General features: G+C 46.5%; 1 protein-coding gene across 1 annotated transcript in view; it reads right to left on the reverse strand.

Moving 5' to 3' along the window:
• Positions 1 to 903: 903 nt before the first annotated feature.
• The window catches only part of LOC126523455 (uncharacterized), a 95,720-nt gene continuing 70,748 nt past the window's right edge, over positions 904 to 25,875 (reverse strand). The window contains exons 5-6 of the mRNA XM_055066846.2: positions 14,740 to 14,803; positions 904 to 1,116 (exon numbers count right to left, since the gene is read on the reverse strand). Of these exons, the coding sequence (XP_054922821.2) occupies positions 985 to 1,116; positions 14,740 to 14,803 (196 nt within the window). The 3' untranslated portion in view covers positions 904 to 984. The remainder of the gene's footprint in view (positions 1,117 to 14,739; positions 14,804 to 25,875) is intronic.

Genomic DNA, 25,875 nt, shown 5'->3' on the forward strand with positions numbered 1-25,875 from the left:
CTTTCGTGGTGCGTAACGCACAGGTGGTGTTTCGCGACGGGCGGAGAATGGGCCGCATATTCAAGTTCAAATCCCATTGTAGCCATAGTGCCGCCTTTAGAAACTCTCTAACGCGTAGCGGCAGAAGTCGCAACGAACATGTGGCTGGTCTTCCGGGCCGTTGTGTTCAAAGCAGATTGTTGAGTCCCTCAGGTGGATCTTGTCCTGTAAACTGTAAAAGCGCGCAATCTTTCAGTTGTGAGAAAGCACCCCGTGCCGTTCACTTTCTTCGTTCTCGTCTTTGTGCGTTTTTACAGTGTGAAGATGCAAGCAAGCCAGCTAGCCCAGTTATCCAATCTATTAGAGAATGTACGAAATGTACTTCATTTCTTGTTTCTCTATTAGGGCTTTTCGAGGTCCACTTTTTTTAATATTATTCCCCATGAAGCCTGCATTATTGGGAGCTTGTTTCTTTCCGCGAATTCTGCCAACATCCCTTCTCTAACTGTACTAGAATCGAATCGAAGCCGTATTTGTCAGTTGCTTGTGCACCAGACTGCGTTTTCCCCACTTTTGCTTTAAATTTGCCCATGACGACAACATACTGAGTTTGCACTTTTCTCATTGCTATTTCAACATCTTAAAACTGTTCTATTTCTTCATCATCGTGACACAAGGTTGGAGCGTAGGCATGCACTGCGCCTATCTTAAACCTCGTGTTTAGATTTATTACTGCTACTACTCTTGAATTATTGCTGAAGAATTCGTCAATACTGCCCACGAAGTCGTTGTGGATTAGGAATGCTACCCTGTACTGCTTCTTATCTGGGAATCCTCTGTAGAAAGGATGAAACGGTTAGTCAGTACTGTATCAGCCCCACCAGTCGATATCATACATTTGTAAACAATACAACAGCCATAAAAAACAGGTGAACGTTTTATTTCAGCTTTACCTTTGTTTTAATTTAAGTGCAGCTATAGAATACAGGCACAGGAAAATGTGCGTCAGAATTCCTTGAATCCAAGCGGAAGTGGTTTGCCTTCCTCAAAACATAAGTATATGGGCGGATGAACCACACCCAAGACCCGACACCGGCAGTTTGGAGAACACCAGCTCCCCAAGTCATTTTCATCACACTGAAAGCATGAAACCAAACACACAAAACAAAGATTATACACGAGCACATAAGCAAAGTCAATAAATATTGGCGAACATTACTCGGATTCAATACTCACAAGATATGGCCTAAATAAAATGATTGACAGTTGAAATCCATGAATTACAAAAGATTCAGTTTTTGATTTAATATTGTAAAGTGCACCTAAGTGCCTGTTCTGTAAACAATTTCCTCCACAATTGAAACTGAGCACAACTAAAACTGTGATTTAAAAGAAGTTTGAGTGGTGCACACAGTTTAACTACAAGTGAGCACAATCGGAAGTACGGCCTCGACTTGTTTCGTTTGTTATGTTTCTAAAAGAAAACGTCGAACGTTCGGGGTAAAGTTGAAAAAAGCACTTTCGATGAGTCAAGTGTTTGTGTCAACATTTGGTACAAGTACCTAGTTGATTTTCCTTTGGACAAATCAAACAAATTTTGTCCAATATATCGCACCTGTACCAATTTAAATTCTCAATAACGCGCCTGTATGACAACGGACCCTTTCTCGTGGATCAATACTAAGATAAGTTGTACTCGATTCAACAGTGCACTCTGTTCATCCGATCGATGTCGGCTTGACTGGTCCCCGTAAGGGCGATAGTATCGCATTTCGCTAACGAATATCGTTTCGAGCAAACAGTTTATTTATTCTTGCTCTCCTAGTACATTCCACCGATCTTGACAGAGACGTCCACGCAACAAAGATTCACGAGTAACTTAAGTGAGCCAAAGCAAGTGCTATGAACCGCGACCTAAATATTACGCGGCGCGCCTTGCGACTATTGTTTGGATACTCCTGCGCCAAAAAGGCAGCGGACACATGTTTATTGCAATGAGGATGCACTGCTCAAAAGTTTTTTTATGTAAAAATAAGAAAAAAATCACAAGTAATGTGGTTCGATAGCCAGGTATGCAAACTGGAGTCCGCAGCAAGACTTGAACACTTGAGCTGAACAATGCGACGAAGCCATGTTCATTTCAGCGAAGGTTTCGCTCTCCTTAAGCTGCAGCGGCATGCTCTTATGCTGGCTCAGCCAGACTTGTGCACGTTAGTGAAAAAAATTACCGCTTACACTTATTTAAATAAAATGCAATTCAAACAGTTACTAAGTACTGTCACACAAAAGTAACTGAGTGATTCATAAAAAGTAAAGAATACTTTTGCGTAACTTTGATTGAGACGATTTTTGGCATTGCGCAGAAACCGCAAAGAAAACGATTTGTACTGGCCCATTTACTGCATCCTCTGCAGCCCCCCATACATTGGGTATATTTACGAACACTAGGTGATATGCGAAATTTTGTAAGCAGGCTTTCCCACAAAGCCAACTCGCCCTATTTACGGTGGCCGCGCTCCAGCTGGTATTACTGTTAAACATGAGACATGCGTTTTCAAAGCTAGGACGGCGCGACGGAGGAAAGGCAGCAGGACTGGTGTCAGCAACCTGCATGTAGATGGCTGACTACTATTCTAAGCAGAGATCCGCCACCACGGTTAGGTTAAACTATTTGCAAAGAAAAAAGCACCTGCAGAATTTCCACATCTCATATTCCTTTTAAAATAATTCATCGTTCAATTTCCCTCCTTTCTAGGGTAAATGCTTCAGCAGCCTGGCATCTTTCTTGACAGATACTTTTCTGCTTTTCATGTGGAGAACAAAGATAACTGTGGAATGTGTAGATATATGCGAAGATATGCGAAGATATTAAAGTATGCCACCTGTATTACTTGATTACGTTATGCTTCTATGACTGCTGGCATCTGTACTGAATGAAGTGCCTTTTCGTAGTCTATGAATGTCATATACAGAGGTTGGTTGCACTCTGAAGATCTCTCAATTACCTGATTGATAACATAGGTGTGGTTCATTGTACAGTATGCCTTCCTGAAGCCAGCCTGTACTCTTGGTTGACTGATGTCAAGTGTTGCCCTTATTCTATTGGAAATTATCTTCTTGGTGAATATTTTATATCATACTGGAAGTAAGGTAATGGGCCTATGATTTTTCAAATCTTTAACGTCTCCCTTTTTGTGGGTTAGTATAATGTTGGCATTCTTCCAGTTCTGGTACACTTGAAGTTGTCAGGCACAGCGTATAAATGGCCCCAAACTTTTGAAGTATCATATCTCCTCCATCTTTGATTAAGTAGACTGTTGTTCCATAATCTCCGACCGTTTGCCACCGAATCCTGTCTTGCAAGGCTCTTCTAACTTTATCGTTAGTTCGGACGCTCTCGGCACTCTACAGTCCAGTAGAGCATTCTTATTCTGCTTTTACTACACCATCAAAATTACTGATGACCTTAACCTGCTTATCTTTCACTGCATACACCTTGCCCTGTTTGATGCAAAATTTCTGATAACTACTTTTCCGCTACGCCTCTCTTTTACTGCTTCCCCAATTTTTGCTACGCTATAATTTCGAACATTTTTCGTTTACCAGCTTTCGCAGTTCAGCGAATTCTATCTGATCAAGACACTTCCATGATTTGTCGTTTGATCATAAGGTACTGTGTTACATGGGAGAGCATGCCTACTGGTTGCTGTTGGACCCGATTTCCCAATTCAATACCGGCTTCTAAAATCCGCATAGTGCTTGTTGCATTCAATACCTCTATGTTATCTGTTCGACTTCCTGCTCTAGAGCTGCATATTTGTTTGCGAGCACCAGCTTCAATTCATCTGCTTTTGCTCCTACTATATCTAGACTGCATTTCTTTCTTATTTGTCTCTTCAAATTGACAGTAATTATAAATATCAGTCGCCTCTTGACAGTGCATTTTGCCCCTACCTAACCCTTCTACATACTGCACTATCCTGGAATTGGCAGAGACCATGAAATCTCTTTCATTCCTCTTGTCTCAACCAGGGCTTTTCCAAGTGCACTTGCTGTGACTGCGCTTCTTGGGAAAGGCATTCACTATTCAGAGCCTATTCGCTTCCCTAAATCCTACCAATGCTCCTCCTTACAAGTCCTAAAATCAATGACGTAGTAGACAATTGTTTTCTCTCTGGCCTTGTGTTTCACTTCTTTTGCACTGAGGTCTTCCATGCCTGCAGCATATTGATATTGTGCCTTTCTTACTGCTAATTCGACAGCTTCATAATACTCTTCTATTTTTCATGATCGTGACTAAGGGTCAGTTTAGCAAAGGCTTGCACTACCTTTAATTCGTATTTCCTACTAGGCTACTTACGACGACTACTACCCTCTCAGGAATGCTCCAGAATTCATTAATGTTGTCTGCTACCTCATTATGAATTCGAAATCCTTGCCCATGTTCTGTAATACCTGGGAGACGTTTCTAGCCGTATAGGTGGCCGTTAGATTCACGGTTACAATACTTAAGCGTAAATAAGAGGGACAAAGAAAGTAAGTGCATAACACAGCGTGCGTGTTCGGCACTTGATTTTTTTGTGTCGTGTGTTTTTGCTGAAGTATCATAACCAAGAATCCAACATTACAAGTAGCTTAATTAGCGCTCTTGATTCTAGGTGACCGTTAGTTAGAACTGCGTTATCCTCACCAGTACTTCTAACCTCACTAAGGCCCATAATATCCCAGGCAATGCCTCATAATTCTTGCAACTGCCCTGATATGTTAGCCTCAATTGAGAGGGCTCGCGTGGTAAACATTTCCAGATGCAACTTCCAGTAGCGGCCTGTCCGGAATGAGAGATTCTTAGCCCCCGCTGTCGAGTCACATATTGAACCACCACATTGGCCAATGCTGCGCTGCCGCTGGGTATCTGCAGTGCTATTCAATCCACTGAATATACTCTGAAGTGCGATTCACTGCAAGCTTAGAATAATTATTCAAGCTATTAGACTGGGAAAGCTTAGCAGTGACGATCAAAGTCGAATATCTCTACAACCTTTGCTTTGCGGATAAAAATGTCCTGTTCAGCAACACAAGGCTGAATTGCAACAAAACTTGAGTACGTCAACCGAGAAAGTATAAAAGTACGGTTCTTTCTTTCTTTATTGATTTTTTTTAAGACAATGAACATATTGTCTTAGTCTTAGGATTAGTATACCAAAGACTGATAACGTTTATTACCCTGTGAAGGGAACAAGAGTTTATAGTCCCGAGTCAGCCTCTAGAGACTGCATACAGGTACGTTTCTGTAGTTTAATTACGTAAAAGGGACCCCGAAGATGAAAGTTACAAAACAGTAAAGCTGGGCTAGAATGCATACGTCAGACATTACCGCATTCTGAGTGTTAGCTTGCTAACGTCTTGAAAGGTGTACAATCATTGCGTTTTACCGGGGCCAACATACGGGACAGGAACTTGGACGTTAACAATGAAACGCGAGAACACGTTAAGGATCGTGCAAGGAGCGATGGAACGCAAAGTGCTAGAGCTAATGTTAGAAGAGGCGAACAGAGCAATGTGTACCACAGAGAAAACGGCTAGCGAAGATATCCTAATGTACACTAACTGAAATGAAATAGAGCTATGCAGGCCATGTAGTAAGTAGGGAAGATAACACGTGGGCCATCAGAGTTACAGAATGTGGGCCAAAGGAAGGCAAGCACAGCCGATGACGGCTTGAAATTAGGTGCGTTGATGAGATAAAGGAATGTGCAGGGGCAGGTCAGAATCAGCTAGTGCAAGACAAAGCTAATTAGAGATCACTGAGAGAAGCCTTCGTCTTTCATTGCACATAAAGATGGACTGATGACGACAATAATCATTATGACGGCAATTACATCAGCAGGGACATGAAAACTCTCTCACTGTGCGGGCTAGAAGGCTGGGTGGTGTCGTAGCGTACGCACATCTTGCGAACCAGCTTGTTGTTACTCAGCACCTTGATCCTCTGTACCGCGCAGCTTTCATTGTTGCTGGGACCTGAGGAAAACCACCCGGTTTGGGCCAATGGAAACCTCTAAAAATTTTGCGTAGGTGATATGGTGGCATTCACATCTTGAGTGGCCTTTGCTATATCAACAAGGCAACTTCGGTTCCTTTAGTCGGCCGATATCTGATGGAGCCAGGAACATGCGGAAACAAAAATTGAGATGCCGTGCTTGCCTGTATAGACATGCGTTTGGCTATTAGAATTGGTTATTGAAAAAAAGTTATTTGAATACAGTGGCCGATAATTGGTCAAAATTCAATCAGTAAATGTCAAAATTACCAGTGTACAATTGTTTGCTATAAATATTTTACATGTTATTGCATACGTACTAGTATGATCTCAAGACAGTGGGTGAGAGGAAAATCAAATGCTCAGAGAATGAACGTGCTGGCTGACGCAGGAACATCGAAAATGGTGGCTCCAAATACAGTCGCACGAGTTCTTTGACATAGAATGAAGAAGCTGTATCAAGCTGTGCGCAAAATGACGTTGTGTGGACAACCGTCACCATAGAAAAAAGATAATCCCAATTAAAACGGTCATAAGTACATGGTTATCGTGTCTAATAACCTGCGGTGACTGTGCTCTGTTAGACCGTTTGTCTGTAAATAGTACATTCAGGTTACGCGTGGGAGCCTGCTCAGATAGGAGGGAAACTTATTCGAGAAGACCAAAATGGAATATCGTTCTACCGTGGCAAAGCTTAGCGCGATGTGTTCAATTGCGCAAAACCGCGAAGTGGAGGAGCAAGTCTGCCAAATCACAGGTTGCACCGGAACAAAGAGGCAAAACTCAGTGTGCAATGTGAAATGACAACCTTTGCAACTGAATGTTTCCTTGTTTTAGTCAACAGCAGGAGGCGATATAGATCAATCCTGAAAAAAATTCAAACTTTCCCGACGGGCACGGGAGACAACCGAGTTGACCAGTGGGAGAGGATGATGAGCATTTATGTTGTGGATACAAGGAATAAGATGCAACGTATTTCCTGACAGTTGTGCAAAGGCCAGACAAGAGCACGCAGGTCACCTAGAATCTTAGATGACCAGAAGCCGGGACGACGACAGGAAGGAACCCGTTTGTGGCTGATGCGGTGATAAATATTACAGTAAAGTACCTTCTAATGAAGTCAAAAGTTGTTGAAATGGCTTCGCAGGCGTTTGTTCGGTGCCTACATACTACTATTCTTGAGGCCAATGAGCGTAATGATGTTCAGGTTGCCTCATACGGGTCGATGACAACTCGCGTGGCGTTGCTTGAAATCTTCACGGGCGAAGGGAACGGCTCTGCGATCCTGAAACAGCCTCACTGAGGTGGGGCACATAGGTAGAGGACGCCGTGAAGTCACGTGACACTGGCCAGCGTGGCAGTACATTGATGTCCTGGAGTTTCTTGCCAAGTTTGTATGTTACTATAGAGATACCTGTGCGGAATACAACAAAGCCTTAAATATAGCTTTCATTAATAACGAGGAAGTGTTTGATTCAGTCGAAACCTCAGCATTCATGCAGGAATTATGGAATCAGGGTGTAGACGAGCCGTATGTACAAATACTGAAAGATACCTATAGCGGCTCCACAGCCACTGTAGTTTTCCATAAAAAAAGCAACAAAATACCAATAAAGAAGGGCGTCAGGCAGGGAGATACGATCTCTCCATGATATTCACAGCGTGTTTACATGGCGTCTTTATTGAGAGACCTGGATTGGGAAGAAGAGGATAAGAGTTAATGGAGAATGCCTTAGTAACTTGCGATTTGCTGATGATATTGCCTTGCTTAGTAATTCAGGGGACCAATTGCAATGCATGCTCACTAGCCTGGAGAGGCAAAGCAGAAAGGTGGGTCTAAAAATTAATCTGCTGAAAACAAAAGCAATGTTTAAGTCTCGGAAGTGAACAGCAGTTTACGATAGGTAGCGAGGCATTGGAATCGGTAAGGGAATACATCTACTTAGGCCAGGTAGTGACCGCGAATCCGGATAATGAGACTGAAATAATCCGAAGAATCACAATGGCCTGGGGCACGCTCGGCAGGCATTATCAGATAATGAACAGCAGGTTGTCATTATCCCTCAAGAGAAAAGTGCATAATAGCTGTGTGTTACCAGTACTCACGTACGGGGCAGAAACCTGGAGGCTTACGAAAAGGGTTCTACTTAAATTGAGGACGACGCAACGAGCTATGGAAAGGAGAATGATGGGTGTAACATTAAGGGATAAGAAGGGACCAGATTGGGTAAAGGAACAAACGCGAGGTAATGACATCTTAGTTGAAATAAATAAAAGGAATGGGCAGGGGCAGGACATGTAATGACGAGGGAAGATAACCGCTGGTCATTAAGGGTTACGGACTGGATTCTAAGGTAAGGGAACCGTAGCAAGGGGTGGCAGATGAGATTAGGTAGTTTACAGAGACAACATGGCCACAACTAGCACATGACCGGGGTAGATGGAGAAGTATGGGAGAGGCCTTTGCCCTGCAGTGGGCATAGCCAGGCTGATGATGATGATGATGTAGAGATGTAACATTGTAGGTGAGCTGTCCACTGCGCGAGACGGTCACTCAAGCTGTTTGGCGACGACAACCAACAGAGATCAAGTAGTGACTCACACCGGTAAAATGAATGACGTGCCGAACAGGGGAAATAACTACATGGCACACACAAAAACCGGAGAGTCTTCCTAGGTTGGGATAAATATTGAATATTACTGGAGCTACAACTAGATATTGCCAAAAGTGCAAGGGCCAAGATAATGATTTCATAAAAGAGCTAACAAAGGGCCTAAAAAATCGGCTGTAAAATGTCCCTTTAGCATATTTAATAAAAATATGACCGTTCATGCAGTGACGTGTAATATAATCATAAAATGTTCGACAAATACCTGACAATGCGAACGATAAGTAAATTAGGCCGGACCATTGCCCGATGAAGATTGACGTTAATGTGATTAGCATTCAAGCAATATTGTGACCCACTGTATCGCTCCTATAAAAGCGCATCATGGATGAGTCGTGTATGCAACGGGGATCCTTTTATACGCATTCATCCAGACCCGCTTCGCGATCGAGTGGCGCCTCCGCTAGGTGGCATTGCGTGTCATGAGGAATGAAGGCGCAGTTGCCGCAGGATGAAGTAGCCAGTAAATGGGAAATATACCGGGAGAAAAATCTATGATTCACATACTGGTGCAATCAAAGCTAGAAGGTGAAAGTGAACTTTGGTTCTCAGAAATATGTGAGAAAAAGACGGTGCCACCTAGAATATTCGGGAACCATATAAAATTGTTAGGCAGGAAGTCAACAACAACACAGCAACATATCCTAGATGAAGATGGAAACAAACTGGAAGGGGCTCTAAATTGCACCCGAAAAAAAACAAGCCGAATATTTTAAAGGCAATTACCAGGTTGTATTTGATGAAACGAAGAGCATGAAAGAGAATCAGATGGAAAAGGAACTCGTGCTGACAAATTTGAACTGGAAGAAAGCCGAAGAGAAAATTCCTAAGCGCACAGCCACAGGGCAAGACGAGGTTCCCGTTAGGCTGATTAGTGAGCTTGGACGAAGCATAAGGAAGATCTGCTGAAAACAAAAGAATAATAAATTTAATTTATAAAGATAAGGGTAAGAAAGATAGAATTGACTCGTATAGACAGTTGACCATTACTTCGGTAATATACAGGCTAGTAATGCAAGCAATCAAAGCTTCAAGCATGGGCAGAGAGTAATGGCATTTTGGGAGAACTTCAGAATGGCTTCAGAATAGGTAGGCGTTTAAAAGATAACTTATTTATTCTTACTCAGTGAACTGAAATATGAAAAGTAGAAAGCAGACCGTTATATGTAGACTTTTTAGGCATTACAGGAGCCTATGACAACGTAGACCACAACATCTTGGGGAATATTCTGGAAAGGGAATGTTTAGGTGACGCTTGTCTACAGCTTTGAAGAGAGATTTACCAAGAAAATAGCGTTTGCGTTCAATGGGAAGGGACGAGGAGCGAAGAGAAAGTTATATAACCAAGGGCCTGAGGCAAGGGTGCCCTTTATCCCCACTGGTGTTTATGATGTACATGGTGAGGGTGGAGAGGGCGCCAGAAGTAAGTAATATCGGATTTGATCTCTCATACAAACAGACGGGTACATTAGTAGAAGAGCAGCTTCCAGGTTTATTTTTTGCGGACGACATTTTGTTTCTAGCTAACAAGCAAAGTGATTTGCAATGTCTGGCTAATATCTGTGTACCGTAAGGCGATAATTTAGGTTTGAAATTTAGCGTTAGAGAATCAGGTGTTAAGGTATTCAATGAAAACAGTGAATAGAGAGTGGCAATACAGGGCCAGGAAATACCTTGAGTAAGAGAATTTAAACACCTTCCTATATGAATAAACGAAGGCAATAGATATACGGAAAAACAGAAAAAAATAACAGTAATGGGGAAGAGAAATGTAGCCATTATGAAGCACAGGGTGCTACGGGGATACAATAGGTACGAGGTGCTCCGAGGTATGTGGAAAGGTGTAATGATGCCAGGACTTACTTTTAGAGATGTGGTTTCCTTTAAATCAGGGGTACAATCAGCACTCGATGGGAACTAAAGGTCAGTGGGACGCCTCGCATTGGGCGCTCACAGGAAGGCTACAAATGAAGCTGTTCAGGGTGATATGGGCTGCACTAATTTCGAAGTGAGGGAAGATCGCAGTAAAATTGAGTATGTATATAGTATCTGTAATTGAGTATCTGTATCTGTAATAATTGAGTATCTGTATAGGAAAAGCATTGTTTCACAGTGGAGGAAAAGAACCATGAAGCTTACCAGCAAGTACGCGGCCTGTAGGATGGGCAACACCGCAACAAAGAACGTCAAGCGGAAAGTCAGAGAGGGTAAAATAATCTCATAGGTGGCGGCAATGGAAAAGAAACCGGCCATGAGTAACTACTTAAGAGGAAAAAAACGAAATCAGGAAAGAAACAATTTATGATAACTCAAAGGGGAGCTCATTACTTTTCAAAGCGAGATCAGGATGTCTTAGGACACGCGCCTATAAAGCGAGATACAAGAAGGAAGAAGAAACATGCGCTTGCGGTGGTAAACCTAGGGAAACTATGGAGCATGTTTTATTAGAATGTGAAGACGTCTACCCAATGGTCCATTTAGGCACCACTCACTTCCTCGAAGCCCTTGGGTTCAGCGAGAGCAGTGTAAAAGTAAACATGCCCGCAATAGGGATTAGTAACAGGAAATTGAAGGATTGGTGGGATAAAAGTAGGGACACGACAAAATACGGAGAAGTACAAAAGCAAATTCGCAATAAAGGATCAGAAAATTTGGTTGTGGGAGTTCATAGTGTTTTTTTTTATTTTTTCTTGTTTAACCTAGGTAGGACATTAGGAAGTATACTAGCAAGAGCTTGGTGGCGCAACCCACTGCCCCGTGCCAAAGGGGACGCTCATAACATCCATCCATCCATTCATCCATCCAATGACACGCAAAGCCATCTAGCAGAGGTGCCGCTTCACGGCGCAGCTTGTCAGGATGAATTTGTTAGAGAGGTGCCTGGAACAAGAGCTTGGTTGCAAAACCGACAGCCCTGTTCCAAAAGGGACGCTTAGAGCGTCCATGCATCAATCCATCCATGCAGGCAGTGCGCGATGGACAAGGTAGGAGCCCTGCAGCCTGTAATTCTTGCTGCACCGCTGCCTGCCCCCTCCTCCTCCCATATAAGATTGTCCGAGCGTATACTTGCATCAATGACACGACTTCAATTTCACCGAGCACCGGATAAAGTGTGAAATGTTTTGTTTTGTCACGGAGGGCAGCACACCCCCTGTGAGGCAAGTTGGTGCAAAAGGGGTGCATTAAAGAAAGGCGCATAATTAGTGGCAAAGGTTGGCGCTGAGGAGTCTTATTTAAATGCGGCGATTCGCCCAGTGGCACAAAGCGGGTTGCCCACGTTGGCGTCAAACAGCTTTATTGAAGAATGGCACATGCACAGCGGCACAAGTTGGTATCAAAAATTTTCATTGAAATACCGCAAATACACAGTATTACATACTAAATGAGCCAACTTGGTCCAACTGCTGTTTTAGAACGCTGCCCTCTGAACACAGCTAACGATGCTCCACCCTAACACCACAGACTCGCCAGTGACACAAGTTGGCGGCGAAACTATCAAAGCCATGTAACATAAGGGACATGGAATCATACCAGAATATGTGCGAATTATATTAAGAGCGCAACATACATAATGATTTGCTGCAATGGTAATATTTTTCAAACCGCAATACAGCACCTTCAGGACCCCTAAGCACAAGCGCAGGTAGGCACTTGCTGTACTAATTTTACTGTTGCAGCGAAACACTCTCATGACTGGCTAAGCTACAATTGCCTGGGTGTATTGCAACGTCCCAACATTTGTGGTACAACTGCGCCTCTTAACTAACGAACAACGCTAGATGAAATGGGATGTGGTGTCGGTTTCCTAGTCATAAGGAAGTTTTTTTTCTGTCACGCTGTTTCCTGGCACTCCAGCAAGGCGCGCAGTGTGTTCACCAACGGAGCATGTTTGGCTGGCTTAAGCGGCAAATTGCTCCCCGAAAGCGTGGTTATTTCGGTTCAGAAGAACGCGAATACCATGTTCTCGCTCGTTATGAAGGATATAGGGAATTCAAACAAATGGCAGAGGACGGGATGCTAGAAGTGATTTTAAAGTCTCAAAGGTCATGTTAAAGTCCGGAGGCCACAGGAACGGTGGAGGCCGAGAGCATTGGAAATGTTACAGCTACTCTAAAGAAAACATAAAGAAAACGCCGCTAATACAACACATGTAAAAAAACGAAGGTATTTGTGATTGCGTAGACGAGGAAGTTACAGGAGATCAAGGACGTTGTCGGGGTATGGCTGATTAGGGCGATGCTAATAACGCGATAGTTCTTCCTAATGGCTGTTATGCAAATCGGCTATTCTTTGTGACTAAATGCAAGTGCACGCGAGACACGTGAAGACTTTATCTAGCCGCTCTAAATGCTAAGAGAAGCTGGTGGACAATATGACTATTTCTTCCAGCTAGCAAAGCATGTCTTTATTTAGAAGGACGAAGTACCACCTCAGTCATTCTATTTAAAACTATCACGATCACAGGTGAACACGAGTGTGGGAGCGATACAAAGCAGCTGCAACACCCTACGGCCCTTTGTAATTTAACATGATGCCTTTTTGACCTGGTGTCAACAAGGCCTAAAGGCATCGTGTTAAATTACAAAGGGTCGGGGGCGGGGGTTGCAACTGCTGTGTCTCACTCCCGCACTCGTATTTACGAGTCATGGAGAGTCGCTTCACGCCTTACGTGAATACGTCGCCGATCGGGGGCAGCGGATAGGGGTTTTGGCGGGTAATATTTATTGCGGGTTAGTCAATGCAAACGCCCACTGAGCAACCTTTTTGAAGGAACGGTGTCTTCGCCTAGCTTCCACGGGCATAGCGTTGGTGCTGCTGGGCCTGGCACCAGACTGTAGCTGGTTCAATGTGTATCTGGGCGGATATATTTGAGGTCGTATAAGATAAGGTAAGAGAAGCCCGTAGCAAAATTAGTTTTGAAGAAAGGCTCAGCAACGTGCATGAAATAAATGGGCAGCTGATGTGCGCAAGCTTCTGTATTGGAAAGCATGGACACGAAATTCAGGAAGAGGTCAAGAAAGTTGGCAACCAAGTACAGGGTAAATGATACTGTAGGAGTCATCAGAAAGGAAGTGAGCGAAATAGAGGCAGTTAATTGGATGCAGAGACTGAAAAGAAAAAGCACCATGAAGATTTATCAGAGTAAGAGAAAAGAAATTAGAAGCGATAACTTGTACCATAACACAGTGCCTTGCCCGAGCCGGTTGCCTAAGAATGAAATCCTACCGGAGTAAATATTCCAAACTAGATGAGGCATGTGTATGCTGCGGCAAAAATCCTGAGGCCACTCAGCATATTCCAACATATAGCGAAGGGATTCATCCAGCGAGAACTATAGTAAACGAAGACCTTCGAGAAGCGCTTGGGTTTAAAGTGGACGGTAGCTTCAACCGTTCAGCAGTCCATAAAAATAACAGTCCTTTATTTAACTGCTGCAAAGAAAGCAAGGGAGAAAAGAGACATAGGAAATACACGCAAAAACTCTTGATGAAAAGCATGTATAGCATGTCTGATTAGATCACCAAGCGCGAGTGGCTTATTGAACTAACTGAATTTCTCAAAGTAAATTGTGTCGGAAAACTCGTAAAGTACGACTTACACAGAAGCTGAGGACAATATAGCTTCAGGCTGTAATTAGAATGTACGAGAAAATAGTTCTGTTGCGCAGAAACTAAAAGACAAATGACATTTCGAGCTGCCGCTAGAGGTCTCTCTGTTAGTACCGTCGCCTAGCGACTGCGGTACTAATTTTGGGTGAGCCCAAGCCCTCGAAAACTGCCGACCGAAAAGAAGCTTACAGCTTCATTGTAAATTTGCAGGGGTCAGAAGGTCCTCCTACTACCCTCTCCCGAGGGGTGGCGCGAAGAGATCCGAGTGCATTAACACCGCCCCATTCTGAGCTCCACCTCTCTCAGGAGGGCATCGTTTTTGATTGACTCCAACTGGGTGTTTATACCCTTCTAGCTTATTCTTATTTTCACATAGGCACTTATGCAAGACGAATAAAAGATTAAATCGTGAGCCACTTAGTGTAGTATAAATTATACTTACATATCCAGGGCACACCTCGGCAAAATGAACTTGCTTGCGACCCTTACTCTTCAACAATGCGAGCCTGAGAGAAATAAAAAAATAGTCATTCTATCTATTGGGGGTAGCCGAAAAAGATGCATTGTTGATGCTTTTCAGCATGCACAATGTTCCATCAAACATAAAAGGCACTAGGGTAAAATGCGCAAATGAACACCAAAAGAAACACCTTCGTCAGAAATTCGGTGCGATTTTTCACACAACAAAGAAACAAAGGAGTGCACTCGAGACTTTCTAGAGTAAGTATTTTACGTGCCATTCGAAAGATTGCAGAAAAGAAATATGAGACGACAAAGCATGGCGCGTCTGCTCTCATATGGTGAAGCCTGCACATGAACTTAACCAGCTTTGTTCACCAGTTCAGCAATAACATAATATTAGCTTAATTTACTTTTGTCTGAACTCACAACAGGACTGAATGAATTCATTAGAAATTCCAGCTGTTTGTACATACACTTCGGAACTATCTCTGAAGTCCCCATACATATTTTCCTCCGCAATATCAAAAAGGTAATGTGGAATAAGGAGTTACGCATATAATAACGTAACATTTCTATTTTATCATGAATAAAAATTTTGATTGCCATTGGATGCGTCGAACTAAATTAAATGTTAAATTATGGGGTTTACGTGCCAAAACCACTTTCTGATTATGAGGCGCGCCGTAGTGGAGGACTCCTGAAATTTCAACCAACTGGGGTTCTTTAACGTGCTCCTAAATCTAAGCACATGGGTGTTTTCGTCCCCATCGAAATGCGGCTGCCGTGGCCGAGATTCAATCCGGCGACTTCGTGCTCAGCAGCCCAACACAGCCTCTGAGCAACCAAGGCGAGTGTTCCTCCAACTGAGTATGTGAGGCGTTGCATAGATAGAAAATATATTTAATGTTTGCTGCAGGAGCATTCAGCGGACGGCGATAAACACAGCTTCTAACTGATATAAGTCTTCGTGACATATTGCCACGTGGTGGTGACAGTGTAGAACACAGTAGCAATACTGTGAAAGACAAAACTAACTTATATTAGGCGAACCTGTGCCCACCAAAAACAGGCTACACTTATAGCGCAATGATAGCGGCGAATACAGTCGGCGAGCGTCGAAAATCTGATCAGTGGGTCAAGCGCGTCGGCTTTTATACATCAGTCGTCGAATGTTCCAGAGTTGTGGCTGGGATCCGCCTGCCTTCCACGAAGTTCAACGTTATTCGCGTCGCGCACACATGCAATCAGATTACACAAGGCTCGGTCACAGACAGCGGATGGAAGCATCGATAACGTTCCAGAAACTTCCTATACATGCAGGCGCGTTCTGCGCTGCGTGATAACATTTAGGCGGTGAAACGTGGTCACCCGAAAAAGGTAACCATGTACACGTGTCAATACCCCCGTCTTAAAAGCATCGACTCAATGGTGAAAACGAAAGTAATAAACAAAAATATACGTAGGAAAGAAACAACAAGCTAAGGAAGTTCGTCAGCGTTCGTAAAAGGGCTGGAGACGCACCACGTGGACCACTTCAGATCGTGTGCGGCGCCGATGTGAATGCGGAATGCCGTCTGGCACGACCTCATAGTCTTGTGCGGTAATACGTCGGATGACCTTGTAGGGTCCGAAATAGCGTTGCAATAGTTTCCCACTGAGTCCTCGTCGGCGCATCGGAGTCCGAACCCCAACAGGGTCACCGGGCTGGTACTCGACGTAGCTTCGTCGGAGGTTGTAGTGTCGGCTGGCGGTACGCTGCTGGTTCTTGTTCCGTAGGTGGGCGAGCTGTCGAGTTTCTTCAGCGCGCTGGAGATAGTTAGCGACGTTAACATTCTCTTCGTCAGTGCCGTGCGGCAGCATGGCGTCGAGCTTCATCGTCGGGTTCCTGCCGTAAAGCAACTTGAACGGCGTGATCTGTGTTGATTCTTGTACCGCCGTGTTGTAAGGGAAGGTTACATACGGCAGGACCGCGTCTCACGTCTTGTGCTTAAGGTCGACGTACGTTGCTAGCATGTCGGCGAGGGTCTTGTTCAGGCGCTCCGTGAGACCATTCGTTGGTGGATGGTAGGCAGTTGTCCTCTTGTGGCTTGTCTGGCTGTATTACGGAATGGCTTGGGTGAGGTCTGCTGCAAAGGCCATTCCTCTGTCGGTGATGAGAACTTCTGGGGCACCATGTCGAAGCAGGATGTTCTCGACGAAAAATTTCGCCACTTCTGCTGCGCTGCCTTTTGGTAGAGCTTTAGTGTCACCGAAGCGGGTGAGCTAGTCTGTCGCCACGGTGATCCACTTATTCCGGATGTTGGCGTCGGAAACGATCCCAACAAATTCATCCCGATGTGCTGGAATGGTCGGCAAGGAGGTTCGATCGGCTGCTGTAATCCTGCTGGCCTTGTCGGTGGTGTCTTGCGTCACTGGCAGTTTCGGCATGTCTTGACACAACGGGCGATGTCGACGGTCAGACGCGGCCAATTGGTTGCTTTCTATATGGAGGACAACGGTGGCTGTGGAGCCGCTATAGATATCATTCAGTACGTTTACATATGGCTCGTCTACACCCCGATTCCATAATGCCTGCATTACGCCACTATGCGCGGACGCTGAAGATCACTATTCTCGGTCGTCACTACAAAAAAATGACGAAAATAATGTTTGGTGACGTGTTCTCACAGCGCGAGCACGGCACGCTCTAGCCCGCTCAATGTGCCTGCTACGCTTGTCCTCTGGTTCTGGCACTCCACCAAAATGTAAACTGCGAACATGGGTCGGAAAATCTGCGGAAACGAAGACAGCGTTATCGAGGTAGCAGAGACAAGTATAGTACTTCAGGCCGCGCAGGATGCCGTCCACCATGTGTTCAAAGGTGGAGAGCGCGTTGGAGACACCGAACGGCAACGCAGTGAATTCGAACTAGCAGTCTGCTGTTACAAAAGCGGCTTTTGAAGAGTCAGAATCAGCCATGGGTACGCACCAGTAGCCACAGCACAGAGATAAGGAGCAAAGAGTTCCGCTCCTTGCAAACATTCAAGTGCGTCATCTGTACGCGACAATGGTTATACACCCTTTCGGGTAATCTTGTTTAGCATCGGTGGGAGGTACAGCTGACCGGCGATACCCTGGCGGGACAAGAAGCTCTCGTCCAGAAAGTACGTCGAGCAGCCATGGCCAGTGGAGTCCTGGAATGAGGACACCACCCACTCGATCTCAAGCTCAACAACCTCGATGGTTCGAATAAATGTTTTTTCTCTCTCTTGTTCAACCTTCGATAATCAACGCCAAATAGTGTGCTACGGTCTTTTTTTAACTAAGATGAGTGGTGGTGACCAGGGTCTACTATAAGACTGGATGACATGGCGTTGAGCGTATGGACAAGTGGACTCGTTTATCTTTTACGGGTGAGAGCTTTGGTAAGAAAAGTTATCGCTCCGCGGAGGACGAGCTATATGTATCGGAAGCTTCTATAATGTTATCGATGCTTCTATCCGCTGACTGTGGTCGCCGAACCTTGTGTAATCTGATTGCATGCTTGTATGACGCGAATAGTGTAGATCTTTGTGGAAGGCAACCGCGTTCCAGCGATTACTCCGGAACATTCGACGACTGATGTATAAAAGCCGACGCGCTTAACCCGCTTACCAGATTTTCGACGATCACCGACTGTGTTCGCCGCTATCATTGTGCTTTAAGTGTAGCCTGTCCTTGTGGACATAGGTTCGCCCAATAAAAGTTAGTTTTGTCTTTAACAGTATTGCTACGGGGTTTTAACGTCACTATCACGTGACATCTGGTGGAGGTGCTTTTCGTCCATGTACCGGACACCCCCCACAAGCCGTGATCCAAGCCCGGACCACAAACAGAGCACCAACGTAGTCCCGGACCATCGAGAAGGCGCCGCCTACAACAGCTGCCCCCGGAACACAGGCTTCTACCTGAGAAGACTAAGAAGATTGTGGCCAAGACAACCACAATGGAAGCCCCAGTGTCACCCAGAGAGCCCCCTACCTTCCGTGGAGCTACGTCGGAGCATCCGGAAACCTGGCTCGAAAACTTCGAAAGGATCTCGACCTTCAACAACTGGACCTCTGAGGATAAGCTACGACATGTGTACTTCTCCTTGGAAGATGCCACGAGGACTTGGTTCGAGAACCGGGAGTCCACCCTTCCAATATGGGACCTGTTCCGCAGTAACTTCATGAGGACGTTCACGAGCTTTGTCCGAAAAGAAACAGCCGAAGATCTGCTGGAAGCAAGAGGCCAACTACTTCATGAGACCATCGCCACCCGGAAAGTGCCCGAAGAGATAAAAGTGCGTTTCTTGATGCGAGGCATAAAGCAAGAACGTTGCGCCGGACTAATCCGAAACCCACCGAAGACAGTAGCTGAGTTGTTGGCAGAGGCAACGACGATTCAGAAAACTTTATAAATGCGCACTAGGCAAAATCCCAATAAAGAAAGGCGTCAGGCAGGGAGATACGATCTCTCCAGTGCTATTCACAGCGTGCTTACAGTAGGTATTCAGAGACCTGGATTGGGAAGAATTGGGAATAAAGGTTAATGGGGAATACCTTAGTCACGCGATTCGCTGATGATATCGTCTTGCTTAGTAACTCAGGGGACCAATTGCAATGCATGCTCACTGACCTGGAGAGGCAAAGCAGAAGAGTGGGTCTAAAATTAATCTGCAGAAAACTAAAATAATGTTTAACAGTCTCGGAACAGAACAGCAATTTACAATAGGTAGCGAGGCACTGGAAGTGGTAAGGGAATACATCTACTTAGGGCAGGCAGTGACGGCGGATCCGGATCACGAGACAGAAATATTCAGAAGAATAAGAATGGGCTGGGGTGCGTTTGGCACGCATTCTCAGATCATGAACAGCAGGTTGCCATTATCCCTCAAGAGAAAAGTCTATAGCAGCTGTGTCTTACCAGTGCTCACCTACGGGGCAGAAACCTGGAGGCTTACGAAAAGGGTTCTACTTAAATTGAGGACGACGCAGCGAGCTATGGAAAGAAGAATGATGGATGTAACGTTAAGGGATAAGAAAAGAGCAGGTTGGGTGAAGGAACAAACGCCAGGTAATGACATCTTAGTTGAAATCAAGAAAAAGAAATGGGCATGGGCAGGGCATGTAATGAGGAGGGAAGATAACCGATGGTCATTAAGGGTTACGGACAGGATTCCAAGGGAAGGGAAGCGTAGCAGGGGGCGGCAGAAAGTTAGGTGGGCGGATGGGATTAAGAATTTTGCAGGGACGACATGGCCACAATGAGTACATGACCGGGGTTGTTCGAGAAGTATGGGAGAGGCCTTTGCCCTGCAGTGGGTGTAACCAGGTTGATGATGATGACTAGGCAATATAACTGCCAGGTGCTAAACCCTCAGTGGCATTCAAGCACCTGGCTCCAGTGATTTCTAAGAGACCATCGGGGCCATTATGCGCGAATAACTGCGCAAGTTCTTCCCTTCGTCGCAGCCTCAATTAACCTCGATCGCTGACATCGTGAAAGATGACGTTGAGCGATCACTTGGAGTTCCTGAGGTGCAACCTCAATTACCGCAGCCCCAGCCAGAAGCGATGACCTACGCCGCCATCGCACGCCGTCAAGGCCCCCCTCCACCACAGCGCCAGGGCCCTGTAACGCCGCAATTACTTCTTCCGCCGCCGCCGCCGCCAGCATGGCCACCCATCGCACAGTGCATACGCGAGGAAGACGGATATTTGGCGCGCACCCGACCACCGCCCGCTCTGCTACCACTTCGGCGAAGCCGGCCATGTGTACCGCCGATGCCCATACCGCGACCTGGGATTGCGAGGCTTCGCCGTCAATGCACCGCGCCCGAGGGAAGGTGAACGCCCTCGTGACATCGTCTCGCCGCTACGCCCTCGTGACTGCCTCGCCGCTACTCAGTGGAGCCCAAGACGACCGTCCCATTCGCTGTCACCAGGCCGCTACTTGTCGCCGCAGCGCCGTCCATACACTTGTCCAGCCCACGGCCGATCAGTGAGCCCATGTCCGGAAAACCAAAAGCCAGCAACCGATGGAGGTTCGGTTGCGGATCGTCGAACTGACGCAGATCCTCCGTCGCCCACTAAGACTACGAAGAGACTACCTCGACGACATAACAACGACTCGCCGCCATCCCGACGAAGTCTGGAAGCAGAGAATACGCCGACAAAAGGCGACCTGACAATGCCACGTACCAGCCACAGGTCAACGCGATGCAGCGGTGTTCGACGCCAAGGCCTAACTGTAACGCAAGACAAAGAACCATCGACCTCGACGTGCTTCTCGACGGCCACGCAGTCACCGCCTTAGTAGACACAGGAGCCGATTACTCCGTCATGAGTTGACCCATCGCCGCGCAGTTGAAGAAAGTTAAGACTGCATGGGAAGGCCCGCAAATTCGGACCACTGGAGGACACCTGATTACACCGACTGGAATCTGCGCGGCAAGAATTACCCTACATGACCGGATTTACCCTGCCACCTTCGTTATCCTCCAACAGTGTTCGCGAGACGTCATTCTCGGTATGGACTTCCTGGACCAACACGGCGCAATCATCGACCTGAAGTCGAAGTCAAGAACGCTGTTGGAAGATCAAGCGATGCCGCCGGAGAGCCCTCGTCGTCACCACGCCTTGAGGGTGATCGAAGATCAAGTGAGCATCCCGCTTTGCTGCACCATTGTTATTTCGGTCGGCACCAAAACGCCCGCTGACGTAGAACGCGTCATCGAAGGCGACCAACGTATACTGCTCGACCGTGAAATTTGCGTCGCGAAAGGGATCGCTCGAATGCAGGAGGAAACAAGAAAGTGTTGCTGACAAACTTCAGCAAGAAATTCAAGCACATCAACAAGGGTACGACGCTCACATAGATCGAGGAAAATCTGGAAACCAGCAATGCGTTTGCCCTCTCGGATTCTGTCGCATCTACCCCCACGACCGTAGTTCCCGAGTCAGACTTCGACATATATCCGTCTCCCCGTGATTACGCAGCAACAGCTCAGAAGACTGCTTCGACGAAACAAAGACTGCTTTTCGACGTCATCGAGGATACGACAAACACCAGTCTCAAAGCACCGCATAATACCCGAAGAGTGCGCTCGACCACCCCGCCAGAACCCTCACCGAGTTTCGACGCAAGAACGCGAAGCTATAAGACAAGTGGGCGAAGTGCTGCGCGACGACATCATCGAGTGGTCGAAAAGCCCGTGGGAGTCTCCAGTTGTTTTAGTGAAGAAAAGGAACGGAACCCTACGTTTCTGCGTCGATTATCGTCGACTGAACAAAATCACGAAGAAGGACGTATACCCCCTCCCACGGTAGAGGACGCATTGGATAGGCTCTGCAACGCTAAATACTTCTCATCGATGGATCTCAAGTCCGGCTACTGGCAAATAGAAGTCAACGAAAGAGATCGCGAAAAGACCGCCTTCGTCACGCCAGACGGCCTCTATGAGTTCAAGGTTATGCCATTTGAACTATGCTCGGCGCCTGCAACGTTCCAGCGCGTGAGGGACACGGTTTTAGCAGAACTGAAGCTGCAGACCTGTGTTGTTTACTTGGATGACGTCGTCGTCTTCGCCGGCAATTTCGACGATCACCTTAAGCGGCTTGCGACAGTACTAGAGGCCATCAAGTCATCGAGGCTTACTTTCAAGCCAGACTAGTGCCGCTACACTTACGATGGGCTTCTATTCTTAGGCCACGTCATCAGCAAATCTGGAGTGCGCCCCGAGCCGCAGAAGACAGCTGCCATCGCAAAGTTCCCGCACCCCATCGACAAGAAGGCAGTGCGTAGATTCCTTGGTATGTGTGCCTACTATAGGCGCTTTGTCAAGGATTTTTCACGCATCGCAGAGCCGTTAACACATCTAATCAAATGTGATTCGAGTTCAAGTGGGAAACGCCGCAGGCCGACGCATTTCAAGAACTCAAACGATGCATGCAGTCGCCGCCAGTACTTGCACACTTCGACAAAGACGCCGATACCGAAATCGACACTGACTCCAGTAGCCTAGGCCTCCGTGCCGTCCTAGTCCAGAGGAAAGAAGGACTTGAACGGGCGATATTTTATGCTAGCCGGTCGCTGTCAAAAGCGGAAGGCAATTATTCTACAACTGAAAAGGAATGCCTCGCCATCATTTGGGCTACAGCAAAATTCCGCCCTTACCTCTATGGCAGGCCATTCAATGTCGTCAGCCACCATCACGCGTTGTGTTGGCTAGCTAACTTAAGGGACCCTTCAGGACGGCTGGCGCGGTGGAGCCTGAGACTGCAAGAATATGACGTCGCGGTAATCTACAAGTCCCGACGAAAACACTGACGGCGACTGCCTATCACGCGCCCCCCTCGATCTCCCGCAGCAAGACGACGAGGACGACGATGCCTTCCTTGGAATAATAAGCGCGGAAGATTTCACTAAACCCCAACGAGCAGATCCGGAGCTAAAAGGCCTCGTCGAGTATTTGGAAGGGAATACCGAAGTTGTACGATAAGCATTTAAGGGCGGATTATCTTCGTTCACACTACAAAACAACCTGCTCGTGAAGAAGAACTTCTCACCAGTCCGTGCCAGCTACCTTCTTGTTCTACCATCAGCGCTGCGTCCAGACATACTGCACGCCCTACACGATGATCAAACCGCTGGGCACCTGGGATTCTCCCGGACGCTGTCGAAGATACAGGAAAGTAATTACTGGCCGCGTCTGACCGCCGACGTCGCCCGTTACGTCAAGACATGCCAAGACTGTCAGCGACGCAAGATACCACTGACAAGGCCAGCAGAATTACTACAGCCGATTGAACGTCCCTGCCGACCATTTCAGCAGATCGGGATGGATTTGTTTGGACCGTTTCCGACGTCAACATCCGGAAATAAGTGGATCGTCGTGGTGACGGACTATGTCACCCGCTTCGCTGAAACTAAAGCTCTACCTAAAGGAAGTGCAGCCGAAGTGGAGAAATGTTTCGTCGAAAACACCCTGCTGGGACATGGTGCCCCAGAAGTCCGCATCGCCGACAGAGGAACGGCGTTTACAGCAGAGATCACCCAAGCCATTCCGCAATACAGCCAGACGAGCCACAGGAGGACAACTGCCTACCACCCGCTGACGAATGGTCTCACGGAGCACCTGAACAAAACCCTCGCCGACATGCTAGCAATGTACGTCGACGTCGAGCACAGTACGAGGCACGCAGTCCTGCCCTGCGTAACATTTGCTATAACACGTTGGTGCAAGAAACAACACAGTCCACGCCGTTCAAGCTGGTTTACGGCAGCAATCCGACGACTACTCTTGACACCATGCTGCCGCACGTCTGCGACGAAGAGAATCTTGACGTCGCCACCTTTCTCCAGTGCGCCGACGAAGCCCGACAGCTCGCCCGCCCGCGGATCAAGAATCAACAGAGGACCGACAGCCGACACTACAACATTCGACGATGTTACGTCTAGTACCTGCCCGGCGACCGTGTTTGGGATTGGACCCCTATACGGTGAGGCGGACATAGCGAGAAACTTACGCCGTTATTACGGACAATAGAAGGTCATCCGACGCATTGGCGCACTCGACTATGATATCGTGCCAGACGGCATTACGCTATCACAGCGGCGCCACTCACGACCTGAAGTAGTTCATGTTGCGCGACTTAAGCCGTTCCACCAGCGCTAATGAACTTGCGGGACTTCGCATAGCTGAACTTTGACTTTTTTGGACTGTGTCGCCTTGGACGTTGTTTCTTTGCTGTTTTGTTACTTTGTTTAATAAGTGTCCTTTTGTGTTTCACTCTTCTGTTGTGTTTGCAGCATCGGGACGATGCCTTTTGATTAGGGGGAATTGACACGCGGACTCGTTTATCTTTTACGGGTGAGCACCGTTATAAGAAATGTTATCGCTCAGCGTAGGACGCTACGTCTATCGGATGTTTCTAGAATGTTATCGATGCTTCTATCCGCTGTCTGTTGTCGCCAAACCTTGTGTAATCTGACTGCATGTATGTGCAACGCGAATAGTGTAGAATTTTGTCGAAGGCACGCGGGTCCCATCGATTACTCTGGAAAATTCGACGACTAATGTATAAAAGCCGGCGCGCTTGACCCACTGATCAGATTTTCGACGATCGCCGACTGTGTTCGCTGCTATCGTTGTGCTTTAAGTGTAGCCTGTCTTTGTGGCCACAGGTTCGCCCAATAAAAGTTAGTTTTGTTTTTCACAGTATTGCTACTGTGTTCTTTAACGTCACTTCCTCGTGGAAATATCGTTCTACTGGTCATCGCCTGCGTGTCTGTTGTTGTTCGTCGATACTAGGTAGCTTGCTGCCGAATGGGTGCTTGGCTCCCAATGTCGATAGTGTGCGAAAGAGACCTTGTACGGCCGAGTGACGTTGCTTAACAGTAAAAAGAGGAAGCTATCCCGTGTGTCAAGTCAACAACTTCCTCTCGATTCATCGTCGTAAGGTTACTGGCAATACATGGCGTAAGATAACGCGGTAGTGACTGAGGAGACGATGGGCTGGAGAGCGGTAAGATAAAAGGTGGCGCCCATTGCTTCAAATTTTAAGGTGAAGCGGATAGCTCTGCTCTTTCCGATATTTCAAAGAAATGGTAAAGAATTTGGATCAGCCAAGGGGTTTGAAACGCACATGAGCTGGTGGCCACTTTTCAATTTCAGGACGGCGAACGGCAGTGGTAGTGATCGGCGGCGAACCAAGACTTCAGAAGGCGCGATGAGCATTGTGCCGTCGTCTACATAGTCACAAAAGATACAAGAGATTTAATGACAAGATTTCCCAGAGGGCTCTTGTCATTAATAATATCTTTCAAAAATTGAAAGAGCCAGAATTCAGTGCGGGCATAGTCGATGATCGCATGATGTGCGGAGAGAAAATTCCAGTCTAATATGACGCCTTAAAAACATAATGGAAACACAGTGAATTAGATGACATGCAAAACCTCCTGAATCACGACACGAGTGATGGAGGCGCCAGGTGGTTCGACGTGCAGCGCGTTCGCAGTCCGAAGGAAAAGTCCAGAAAGCGTTGTCGTCATTTTTGTAATTTAGCGGCAAATACAGGCATCTGTCGCTCAAATCTATGGCCGGTGTTGACAA

This window comes from Dermacentor andersoni, chromosome 6 (assembly GCF_023375885.2).
Source record: "Dermacentor andersoni chromosome 6, qqDerAnde1_hic_scaffold, whole genome shotgun sequence".
In the NCBI taxonomy this organism is placed as follows: Eukaryota; Metazoa; Arthropoda; class Arachnida; order Ixodida; family Ixodidae; genus Dermacentor; species Dermacentor andersoni.